Source organism: Antechinus flavipes, chromosome 5 (genome assembly GCF_016432865.1).
Source record: "Antechinus flavipes isolate AdamAnt ecotype Samford, QLD, Australia chromosome 5, AdamAnt_v2, whole genome shotgun sequence".
NCBI classification, from domain to species: Eukaryota; Metazoa; Chordata; class Mammalia; order Dasyuromorphia; family Dasyuridae; genus Antechinus; species Antechinus flavipes.
The window spans coordinates 7,307,467-7,320,803 of NC_067402.1; the positions used below are offsets into that span (position 1 = coordinate 7,307,467).

The window sequence follows — 13,337 nt, forward strand, 5'->3', positions numbered from 1 at the left end:
AACTTTGAGGTATCATATTACATCTATCAGATTGGTGAATAATAATAATAACAATAATAATATCCTGAAAAATGTTGAAAGGGATATGGAAAAATAAGAACACAATAAGTAGTTGTTGAAGTGATAATCTGCTCTAACCATTCTGGAAAAGATTTTAAAACTTTTCCCAAAGGACTATATAATTGTTTATATCTTGGCACAGAAACACCACTATTAAAAGGAAAGGGATCTATATGCATAAAACTCTTTATAGCAGTTTTTGTGGTGGCAAAGAATTGGAAATTGAAACAATTCCCCCAAATTAGAAAATACCCTAATAAGCTGTGGTATATGGTTGTAATAGAATGCTATTGTGCTGTAAGAAATGACAACATTTAGAAAAACCCAGGAAGACTTATATGAACTGACACAAAGTGAAGTGAGCCAAACCAGGAAAATGTGTTACAAAGGAATAGCACTATTTCATGATCATTAACCATAAACCATAAATAAGCTAGCTATTGTCAAAAACATATAATGCAAAGAAAATACAAATAAAATAAAAAAATAAGTTAATGTGTAAATACATATTTCCATATTAGCCATGTTTCAAAAGCATACACAAATATAATAAAACAGTAGAAATATATGATCCAAAACGGTTCTGAAAGACTTATGAAGAAAAATGCTTTCTACTTCCAGAGAAAGAACATAGTCTCAATGAAAATCAAAACATGACATTTTTTCTATGGGTTTTTTGTCTGTTTTCTTTTACAACAAAGCTAATAGGAAAATATATTTTGCATGAATGCATATTTATAATCAATAACAAAATTCTTTGCATTTTCAAGGAGGATTATGCAATGGAGGAAGAAAGAGTTTTTCAAACTCATTTAATGTTAAAAATTGTTTCTACAATTAATTGAAATTTTAAAAATTATATAAATACAAAAGACACTTTATTTTTTTTTTTACTTTATATAAATATGGTCCAGTTATTCAAATTAAATAAAAACAAGACTAAGAAAAAAATAGATTAATCTTAACTATGAATACTGATTTTAAAATTTAAATAATATCATTTGCAAAGACTACAGCAATAAATTTAAAATATACTTTGGGAATTTTAATTTATAACAATAAAGTGTGGTTCAACATTGGAAAAACGATTATCATAATTAATCATGAAAACAATAAAAAAGTATGAACAAATTAAGAAAAAAACTCTTTAAAAACATTCATTTTTCAAATTCTAAAATGTGTAACAAGGAAAAAGTGTTTTATATGATTACCTGCATATATCTAAAATTAAGAAATGAGATTATTTTCAATTCAGAAGGCAAATAATCTTCCCTATTATAAACAATAGTAAAGGTACTTCACTATTTTCAGATACAGTATTAGAATTGGTAATTATTAAAAAAGTAAGCAGGGCAAATAAAATTAGATATATACATAGTAAAAAATAGACTAAATTATTCATATTTGCAAATGACACTTCACTGTGATTTAAAAGCTCTAGAGAATTATAATTTTTGTTGTTGTTATTAATGACATTTCTGCTGTTGCTTAGCTTCAGTAAAAAAAAAAAAAAAAAAAACAATTACAGGGGACAAAATAAACTCACAAAATAACAAAAACAAAACAAAACAAAACAAAAAACCTAGACTCCCATACTTTATTTTGGAATTAATATGTGTCAGGAATGAGAATGTACCCCCAGTCAATTTTTATGTCCTCAAAGTGCATCAGCATTTAGACTTTCTCATGGTCCATGCAGTCATTTGTTTTTTATAGCATCCTTTGTGCAGGGTGAATCCCAAGAGAAGAGAGGAGGGGAAGATGATATTGAGTTCAATGTCTTTTTATACAAATATAATGGAGATATCATATTCAGATTGAGAAATATACTTATAGACTCTCAACTAAATCCACGAATATGTTCAGTTCCCTAGGCTTTTCTTTAAAGGAGAGGATTAAAAAAAAAAAAAAAAAAAGCCTTATCCAGAACCAAGGATGTAAATTTCCATTCCAGTTCTGTGTGTGTGTGTGTGTGTGTGTGTGTGTGTGTGTGTGTGTTTGACTCAGGGACTTTTATTTAGAACATCTGGGAGAATTTGCTACCACACTCATCTGCATACCATGCTGGGGCCCTTTCATGGTGCAGCAGGGTGGGTTCCACACTGCCTGAGGATCAGAACCATTTGTTCCAGTTCTTTCAGCTCTAGCCAAACATCCCAATTGCTAATGCTCGGACATTCTCATCTGCTGAGATGGAGAGGGAGCAGAGCAGCAGGAGGTTTTTAAAAGTGATGGTGATGGAGGCTGTGCTAATGATACCCCACTCAGAGCATTTGGTGTCAGGCCGCATCATACAGCCAGGATGACTACAGTGTTGGCCAGTACATTTTGTAATCATGGAAGGAGAGACTCAAAGATTTAGAGCTGAGGAAAACTTTACACAAAATCTTGTTCAAGCCCCACATTTTTGCAGAGAAGGAAGCTAATGACCTGAATACTTTTTCTAAGGACACACAGTAAGAAAATTGGGATTTGAAGTCATTTTCTGAGACTCCAGAGCTACTTCTTAACCCACTGGACGGTATAGCATCCTCTATTGTTCAGAGAGCTGTCACTGTTGGGAAAGTACTGGCATGGCAAAAAGTCTTCTTGGATTCAAATCCCATCTGCCCCGGAGTAAATGACAGATTGAGTATATAAAGATGATGCCATCTTACAGAAATCCTGTGGAAACTTTTTTTAACCATCAGCTCAAGCATTTTAAAAATTACAATCAAACAGAAGAGACCTTCCTAAATGTGATCATTAACCACTTCAAGGAGTGCAGCTTGCCTATTCATATAAGGGGGAAAAAATTTAAAAACAAGTGGATAAAAGTTGCCTTTTGTCCCAACCATGAAAGGCGTTAGAATAGACATCCAGTGGAGCACAGACACCAAAAATGAAAAATGAGTCAGACTCAGCACTGAAGGAAAGGAGAGCAAGAAGAAAGTTGCCTTTGGGCAAGTGCAATGTTCTTTTAATCGACCTCATCCTTCTTCTTGAAAATAAAAGCTCAGCTTTTTGATAACAATATTCTTCCAATGATACTGCTTGGTTGCTTTTGGGGGGAGCTGGGAGAAAAGTTCTGAACTGAATGAGGAGAAAATACAGAGGATAATGCAAAGGTGCATTGTGTGTATGTGTAGGCTGAAATACATTGCATAATTACACAAAATAATTTATATAAAGGATGTTACAAGACACATGCATAACCAGAAGGGAAAAAAAAACAGATGAGTCACATGAACTAGCCTGTCTGCTCCAAGGGCCTGCATACCAATCAATAAATAATTAATGAAATTATGAAATGGCTAAAGACACATCCAGTTCATTGGGTACTCAAGAAAGATGATGAATGATGGTGAGAAACAAGTCTGCACTACCACTTCCATAAGCCAAGTAGCCAGAGATTAGAATTCAAAGTACTAAGTAGCAAAAATCCAACAGAGGTAGAAAATGACTCGCAGCAGGATTTTGAGGTCTTATTTTTATAAGGAAGGGCTTGGGGAAAACCAGAACAACTCCCATCTGTGCTACCTTGGACTAAATTCATTAACATATCTAAATCATCTCAAAATTATCAGCACTTTGGGGTGTTCTACTGATCTGGTCTGGAATTTGTCTGGAATTAACATAGCACAGGACCAGTATCCTGACAGCAGTAGCTGGATGGCTTCTGCTAATTCCATTCATAGTACCAGGATATGACCTGTGATTAATATATGATACACTTTATAAATTGTACTTCTTTGATCTATGGGACAATTTGTAAAGGACCTTTAGATTCTCCTTGATAATTGTTTTTGTTATTATATCTTTATTGGCTCCTATAAACTTATTTCCTCTATTGACTAAAAGCTGGGGAGGTGGTTAGGGAGGCCTAAACAAAATATAATTTTAATAAAGAAAAGTATATTGGAAAAAAATGTAGAAAATATGGCTAGAGTTCCTGCAGCAATTTTATATGAGGACATTTATAAATTAGACAGTCATGAATGAGTCACAATCGTCATTGCTAAAAAGAAAGGCCAAATAGATAAGAATGTAGAACTATTAAGGTATCAGAGTTAAGAATGATGTGACAGAATCATCATGCTTTAGGGAGAGAGCTGGCTGCAGAGTCAGGAGGAATAGGATTCAAATCCTATTCATTTTTTCTAGGCCATTAATTCCCTTCATTTCCTAGTGCTCCCGGCAGCTATCTAAAGATCAACATTATAGATGAATTCAGGATCTGGAGGGAGTCCTTTGTAACAATGAAATTTCTCAAAATAAGAGATGACAGAAACCAAGAGGTGTAGTGATGCTTAAAAATAATAAATATACTTAGAGAAAGATTGTGCAATAGATGGGAGGGACAAGGGTGAACATCACCCAAGATGGGTTGAAATGGGGGAAGGTGTTGCTTTGTATCACATGATAAGTAGCAACATCGATGAGATCATGAACCTATTAAAAATATCAAAGAAATCACTGAAATAAGAAAACTGACAATCTTAGGAAAGTGCCTTAAAAATACATTTCCATGCATTACAGTCTCAAGATATTTTTTCCAATGTGGAATACAACATGTAATGTATTTTTTTTTCCACTCCAGTAAATGGGAGATAGAGTGGCCATTTTCTCCCATGACTCAGCATTTCTCTAAACTTATCCCAAGTAGCCTTTCTAGCAGATGTGAACAGAGTGTTAACACGAGGGTTTGATTTAAGTTTGGGGTAAAAGCAAAACAAAAAAGAAACAAAAGAAATTGTTATTGAACACAGTCATAATTCTTTTTTAAGTTGACAACATGTAAATGTGCTTAGAAAGATGTTGCCAAATAATTCTGAAGCAAGAATGGACCCCAACAACATTCTATCAACAGAAACTCCAGGAAATCTTCCCATCATTCAGAATATATATAGTCCCAGGATTCCCTGTTTCTTGATCATAATAGATAAAATAATTCACTATATTTGGGTTAACACTTTCTTCATAAAATTGTTTTTTTTTCTCTTTAAATGTTTGTTTAGAGAACCACATTAAAATATTCCTTATTTTGAATGGAAATTCTTTATGACAGCTCATTCTATAATAGCTACAACTCTATACTTGGAGTCAGCAAGAACAGAGGTTCACAATTCTCCAAATCGAGGGCTCTTAATCTGTCATCTATGAATTTGAGTTTTTCCCCATAATTGTAATTCAATATAATTTGTTTCCAGTGAAAGGGTCCATTGACTTTGCCAGCCTGAAACCAAGAGGATCTATGAGATCCAAGTTCAGAAATTCATCTCTAAATGTTAAACTTCATCCATGAATATTTCTCTTGTCCTTCCTACTTCCTCTCTTTGATATCTTATCAATGTTCATCTCTTCTAATATTTTACCTCTATCAATGAAATATATCTATAGCGTAGGGCCCAACTACTTTCCTGAGACTGAGGTTTCTTTGTTTGTTTTGTTTAATTTTCAATTTTCTGCTGGACATCTTGATTCAATGGTCCACTGACACATTAATCTCTTTAGTTCTCAAACTAAATCCATCTTCTTTCTGTTTCTCTTAATGGAGCCACCAAATTCTCTGTCAATCAACCTTGGATTCATTTTTACCTCATTTTTTTCTCCTCTCAGGACTCATCCAATTATTTGTAGACTAATAAGCTCTTCTTCAGTATAACTCTACCCCATGCACTCCCACTTCAGGCTCACAGCTCTAATTAAGGTATCACCAGCTCTTTCCTCAATTGGTGCAATAGTTTCTTTGAATTTTATTTCAAGTCTCAGTGTTCCTTCTCCCTCAAATCCATTTGATGCCACATCCTATACCAAAAGAATTTTCCAAAAGAATTGTTCTCTTCTTCTCACCTCCCTGATCCAAAATTTTAGATTCTCCAATTTCTATAGAAATTCAGATTCCATAATTGGGGATTTAAGACTTCCACTATTTGAGTTAAAGTTACTTTTTTTTTTACCCAATGTTTCCATGAGCTCTATATGGCTTACACTCTATATTGTTTTTTGTTCATTTGTTTGTTTGTTTTCCTAAGGTAGAATTCCTTCTTAAGTTTACTGACCTCATTTTTATCCCCTTTCATGGAACTTTGGAGGCCATTTAGTCCAATGTCTTCATTTGGCAAGAAAAGAAATCGAGAATCATGGACATTAAGACTCAAATCACTCAACTAGTAAGTGTAAAAAATTAGGGACTGAGCTGAATTTCATCTTCTCTATGACATCTTGATGACTCCCAGCCAAAAATAATTTCTTTCTCTTACAAACTGATTGTGTTTCTCTTGTGTTTTTCTTATAAAATTGGTATCATAGTTGTTTGTAACCATGCCTCTCTCCTTAATTAATTTGTAAATTCCCCATGAGCCTTATAACTACTACAGAAGTCAAGGATATAAGGATGGGACACAAAGATAATGAATGTTTCAATTAATATGTCTCAATGGAAATATATCTCCTTGAATGAAGTAAAAAGAAGAAAATGGAAATAAAAGTATGCTTCTCCAAAAATATTTTATTCCCTATTTTGGAACTTGGTTCTGCCCAATCCCAAAGGCCTTTTCTAGTCATCAGTTACGCCTAGGCTTTCTAATTTATAAAATTTTCTGCAATACCATTGGACACGGGCCCATTCCAACAACTAGTCTTGTTGACATATCTTAATCAGGGTATTAGGGGTTCCATGTGACTTGAATTCAAATCCTTTAATATGATTTTTTGCAAGGTTGACTTAGAACCTTCCAGGAATGAATTAAATTGGAGCAATAGAATTGATATAATGAGTAGGTATGACTGTACTGGAAATGAGGAGCTAGATCATTCACCCCCTTGTTAGTTAGACATAGGAGAATTACTTACGCCTTTGTCAGCTAATGTGTCCTCATAAAAGCCAAGCATCAGAGCAAATTGCACAAGGGCATACAGCTGGAGAGAACCAGATACCCGGGTAGCATAAAGGACTTCCTTTCCTGTGACCTACAGCAAAGAGAGAAATACTTTTCTTGTCAGCTGAGTCCATCTTTGATAATAAAACTGTGTTGTAAAGGTTCTCACCAAACAGAATAGGGTCATGGCTAATAGCCCTGTGAGAATGGCCACTTTGCTTTTTCTTTTATATGTGTATGTATATATAAAAATAAAAATAATAAAATACATAAAATATGGAACATATTATATATATGTATATGTATATATATATATATATGTATATATATATATATATACACACACATACATACAAGACTAGGTTTGAACTTCAGATTAGTTCCACCATTCTCCCAGTGTGGCTCATCTTGAAGAGGCAGGTTATCCTATTCTTCTACTCAAACTGAAGTATTCTGATCACAAGAAATCCAAGTCACTGACCATTGCCAAATATCCAGTCCTATATTATAAAATATAAGGACTACCTGACATGGCCAATGCTATTCAGCTCTACCAGGTCAGTCGCTGATGAATTTCATCCTGAAGATTATAATAATAATACAAAAAAAAAAAAAAAAACCCACCAAAGAACAGAGCAGCAGAACGATCATCCTGCTCATGAAAATGAATAGCAATGGATGGCCATGGCCAATTAGCCTCTTTCTCCATCTATCAATATCAACATCAAAGTCAATTCCAGAATCAGACAAAGCAAAAGATGGGATAAACAGATCCTATTAGAGAAGATAAGTAAGGGCAGCCGAGGCAGGTTTTCTCCAATTGAAGGAGGAACATGGCAACTAAGACAGCTGCATTTGGATAGACATAAAAGCCAGAAAAAAATGAGCAGTCATATAAAATTGAATTCCTGTCCAGATTTTAAAAATGCTACAACACATCTTACAACCTAAATGGTAAGCCTTGATTTCTATTGGTTTCATCTTTGCTGTGGCTGATTCCTGGCCTTTCCCCTTACCCTTGTCCTGTCCTTCTTATTCTCTCTTCTGTCCACTACAGCAGGCTATCTCACCATTTCCTGACTGAACTTGGCTGTTTCATGTCTCAAATCCTCACCTAATCAGGAACAACTTTAATTATCTATTCAGGCCTGGCTTTTCTTCCCAAGGATAGGAGCTGCTAATCAGTCCCACAGACTTTACTCAGAACAAGCTTTGCCATTTGCTAACTCTGGCTCTATCAATGAATCTGCCACAGGGGTAGAGAATCACCACACTGGACAGTTAATTGGAATTGGGTAGTCAACCATTCTAGATGAACCAGGCTGTACAGTGAATGAACTTTACCTGAATTATCTAATTATTGTTTACATTATTGACTAAGATATCAATTACTAATCTCTCTTTCCATGTAAGAGTTATATGGGTAACTGACTGACAGAGATTGTTTCTTTACTGCTCTTATTTCAAGAAAAGTAAAGCTTTTTGAGGGCAGGGATTCATTAGCTGTCATATTCATATTATCTCATAATAATAGGATGTAGAAATGCTGGTTCATTAAATGACACCTAAACATTGCTTATTTCTTACACTCTCAAGCCAGACTAGACTTCCAAGGAAGTTCCCCATCAGAATTGCTTTGCTTTATATTAGTCTCACTTTTCTTTATTCAAAAAAAGCAGTCATAACATTCAGAAAAGAAAGGCTTAAGAATTGGCAAGTTCTTCATATGGGAGGGAGGCACAGCAGAAATTCCAACCTGCCTCTCTTTTCTTAATTCTCTAATTTTCAAAGTCTCCATGTTGCTCACTTCAAATTTACAGTAAGTGGCTCCTGTGGAATCTAAAATTACAGTGATGAAGTAAATAAGGAGATGGAAATTCTCCTTACCTTGGGGATTTCCTCAAGAAGACCAAGCCTAGGTTTTCCAGGACTCCATCCTGGTCCTTTGAATAGGACAGACAACTTGTTCCAGAAGCCAGGTGTGGTCCAAAATGTGGCCCAAATATAATGCAAGTGATGAAACTGTGGAGGAAGGGGAAGTAGCTCACTTTTTTTTTCCTTAGGTGAGGAAAAGTTTAAATCAATATGTAACCAAAGCATTATATTTCCTTTCACTATTACATGGAATTTGAAGTGAATTTTTCTTTCTGTAAGAGCCTTTTGACCACAGCAATAAATTAAGAGGTTGTATATCAAATGCCTTCGAAGGGGAAACTTTTGAATGAAACAATATGCATGTTGGGAAAAGTATTTTAATGAATCCCAATTGTATTCTCTACAATGTTTCTCTAGTTCAAAAATATTTCTCTGATTACATTGAAAGGGCAGAGAAATATTTAAGAATCCATAGTAGTGAAAAAATCTTTTTTTTTTGTTAAGAGATATAACTTCCAGAAATATTAGCTAGCAGTTAATACTGTATATTTCCATTTCTAATGACAAAATAAATTCCCTATTATCTTCTCCATGAGAATGTTGGAGATGAGTGGAGGTGGCTAGGAGGCAGTTAGTTGGTAAAGTAGTCAAACTGCTAGATTTGAAGTCAGGAAGATTCATTTTTCCTGAGGTCAAATCTAAAATTAGTAGCTGAGTGACTTTGTTCAAGTCACTTAATTCTGCCTCAGTTTTTTCATGTGTAATATGAGTTGGAGAAGGTAATGGTAAGCCACTCCAGTATCCTTGCCAATAAACCCCAGATGGGGTCACAAAGACTTGGACACAACTGAATTGGACAGAACAACAAACAATATACCTCTTTAAACATGATTTGCAAAAAAAAAAAAAAAAAAACTTTAAAAAATGTTACAATATGTAGGAAGCACAGTTTTAGAAATGCTGGCCAATGAAAAGTTAAGCATAGAAAAGTCCCAATGGCAACTCAGTAGAAACACTTCTGGATTCTAAGAAACCTATTACAGGCACTCAGCAAATTGTTGGAGCCTTGAGACTGCTTCAGTCCAAGTTAATTGTACTTGAAGCCATCATTACTTAAAACAATAACTTAAATTAACTTTAAATAATTTAAATTATAACTTAAAACTGCTAGTACTCAATTTTGATCAACAGGATCATAGGAAGAAATTGAAAGTAATGAGGAAAGAAGGTTAAAGCCCACGGATCAGGGAAATATTGGAGACTGTCAATTTGGCAAGAAAGAACGTGAATAGAATACTGCCCTACTCTGAGTGGAGTACAAAAGGGGACTCCAGCAATTAATGAAGAGAATTAAAGGTGTTGAGGAGATCTTAGTGTGTATATGTGTGGGGGGGTGTCACTTTGAAGGTTATAAATGTAACCTGGCTCAAGAGTTAAAGTAAATAAAACTGCTAGGAATTAAATTCAAATAGTTTACAATATTTTTGAAAAAGGAAAATAACAGATATGTTCTGAAACTCAGAAATGATACTTTGTCCTTCTTTGGAGCTCTCCATTATCTAGAGCATCATTTCTCTCACATAACAGATATCTAGTAAATATGTGAGGAATAGAAAGGGAAAGATTGAAGGAAGGAAGAAAGAATTCAGGGAGGGAAAGAAAAAGGAGAAAAGAAAGGAGGTAGGAGAGAAAGAAAGAAGAATAGTCTATCAAATTCTAATCTAGCCTACAGAAGTCAAGAGAAACCTTCCTGTTTTAAACTTTAACTGGTAATTTAGTGAAATTGAACTTTGTTTTCTCTGAATGCCTGTTAAATTAATCATTTATAGCCTATAATATATTTTGATCAAAGTAATCAATAAATTGTTAAAACTAACAAGGGCATGTTCATAACATTAAAAAGGAAAAAAAAAAGAGGTGAATAATTTCCTTCAGTATATTCATATACATGCACACACGTGCGCACACACAAACACACACACACACACACACACACACACAGATTGCATGACCCTGGGCAAGAAATTTTACTTTGTCTGCCTCGTTTCCTCATCTGTAAAATGAGCTAGAAAAGGAAGTAACAAACTACTCTAGTATATTTGCCAAGAAAACACTAAATGGATTCATGAAGAGTCATATATGACTTTAAAATAACTGAACAATAATGTGTCAGGCACAGTTTTATTCTGGATGTTGAGGCAGACAAGGTTGTGTCTTGTTCTGGGTCATGTAGTTAGTAAATGTTTGAGGCCAGATTTAAACTCAAGAACTAAGTCCTCCTGACTTCAGGCTTATCATTTCAACTGCTTTGTTCTCTAGTTGCCCTACTTGACATATAACAGGGGCTTAATAAAAGTTTGTTAATTAAATAAAAATTTAATTAATGCCTTGATTATTTCAAGGAGTATCAGGTAATCATACTGGATAGATTTTTTTATAAATATGAGAATTAGAAAAAAATTTTCTAATAAATGAAGGCTATAGCACCACACAAAGCTTTTGGATTTTTATATTTGAGGGAGCAATGTATAGGAAAGAGAACCATCCTCAGAGGTGTTTCTAACCAGAAACACTGGATTCATCTACTGACATATAAAGCATACTCATGTTTGACCTCCCTCTCACTATCTCTCCACCTCTGTGTGTGCATCTCTATCTCTGTCTCTTCTTTCAAAAAGAGCAAATAAATTAATAAACACTTATTGATTTGACTTGGCTGCATTTGACCCATCCCCCAAGACTGAAAGAAATATTCATACCTGTACTTTGATTGGTTCAAAAGTGTTAATGGGATGGGTGAGACCATATGAAACCTTTTCATTTTCTGCTTCAAATGTACCTAAAAGTGAAATTTTAGAAATGAAACTTAAGAAACCATCCATTATGCTTATGCTAATAAGAATATAATTTGCTTACCTGATTCCCATTCATGTCACTTACCAAAAATTCTATCCCAAATAATAAGGGTTCCAGCAAAATTTTTGTCTATACAATATGGGTTTCTGCCTTAGAGACAAAAAAAGAAAAAAAAAATTCACCACAGGAAACAAAGAAGTCAATTAAAATATTGAACCATATGCTAGCCAGTTCCTGTTGAATACATTCATAATATCAAGGCTTTAACAATACCATGGGGTTTCTGGGACATTGTCTCACTAATAGTAATGTAATGAAGATGAATGCTTATTTTAATTTCATTTCTTTAGAACTATTAGGCTTATGAAGTATTTTCCCATAACAACACAGTGAGAATTTCTATTGCAAATATTAACAACTTATGTAAGAGCTGAATTAGGGAAACTGAAACTCAGAGAAGTTATATGCCTTATGCAGTGTCACTGATAAGTACCAGCTTCAGGCTTCTCGGTTCACATCCAATTTCAGTATACTACACTGAATTTCTATTTGAAATGTATAGATTCTTAGTTTCCTATCTCTTTTTTTTTTCTTCTATTTCTTTTCACTTAAGTCTAATGTTATTGTTGTATATTTTTTTCTTCCTCTGCTTTTAAGGCTTTTTATCCTTGGGCCATGGACATTAATGAATCTTAGAATAATCTTTTTTCAAAAGTATCTAAACATCCAAGCATTTTTTAAAGTAAAAGTTTGTATTTATCAAAATATGAATTGGAAATTTACTTAGCTCTATTGGTTTTTGTCCTTAGTGCTTAGAGAAAACCAAAAATGACTTCACTGTATTGGAGTCAAAGTACAATGCATCCAAAGGGCCTGATTCAGATCAGGAGTTTGGAAGACTTTATCTCAGGCCAGGTGCAAACAATCCATGTGAATATTTAGAATAAAGATAGTTCCAAATATGTATATTTCATGTCTTTGGAGTTATTGCAATTCTGCTTTACTCATGCAACACAGAAACTTCTTTGATGTGGGTGACCCTATACCAGTGTTTCCCATGTCTAATCATTGATTCCAAAGTTCTTCAGAGAGATCTTGAGAGTTGTTGCTTTCTTTCCTTTTTTTCTTTTCTTTTTTTCTTCCTGAGGCAATTGGGGTTAAATAACTTGCCCAGGGTCACACAGCTAGGAATTGTTAAGTGTCCAAGGCCAAATTTGAACTCTTGTCGAATACAAATTTTACCTTGAATAGGATAAGTCTATTATTGGTCCAGGATTCTGCACTATACATCACCTTTGTCACTCTCACATTCTGTTTGTCTCTTCTTATAGTAATATAGCTTATTAAATGTCATTTTTGCTATAAGTGTATATCTGTGAAGCTTTATTACATTTGGGTAACTGGAAAGCAGTGTTGGTGAGGAAAAGATCATGAGATGCACAAATCTTCAGTAGTAAGTGACCATTGCTTTTGTCATTTCTAACTCTATTCCTCCCAAGCCCTCCATGCTATGTCTGATAGTCTGTGACTATCCTGGCATTAATTTCACTCAGAGTTACAAGCATGTCTTTTTTTTTTTTATTTTGGCACGTTGTTTTTAATTAGCATAAGGATCCATCATGTTGGAAGTATTTATTTATCAATATCTATCTATATCTATCTATAATTATCTATGTCAATCTATCT

The 13,337-nt window shown here is 34.1% G+C and overlaps 1 protein-coding gene across 2 annotated transcripts in view; it reads right to left on the minus strand.

Annotated features, from left to right (window-relative positions):
- The window catches only part of AGMO (alkylglycerol monooxygenase), a 308,250-nt gene that overhangs the window by 142,840 nt on the left and 152,073 nt on the right, over window positions 1-13,337 (minus strand). For both annotated transcript variants that reach the window (XM_051963385.1, XM_051963386.1), the window contains exons 7-10: window positions 11,736-11,801; window positions 11,555-11,634; window positions 8,808-8,942; window positions 6,895-7,011 (exon numbers count right to left, since the gene is read on the minus strand). In XM_051963385.1, coding sequence (XP_051819345.1) covers window positions 6,895-7,011; window positions 8,808-8,942; window positions 11,555-11,634; window positions 11,736-11,801 — 398 coding nt within the window. The remainder of the gene's footprint in view (window positions 1-6,894; window positions 7,012-8,807; window positions 8,943-11,554; window positions 11,635-11,735; window positions 11,802-13,337) is intronic.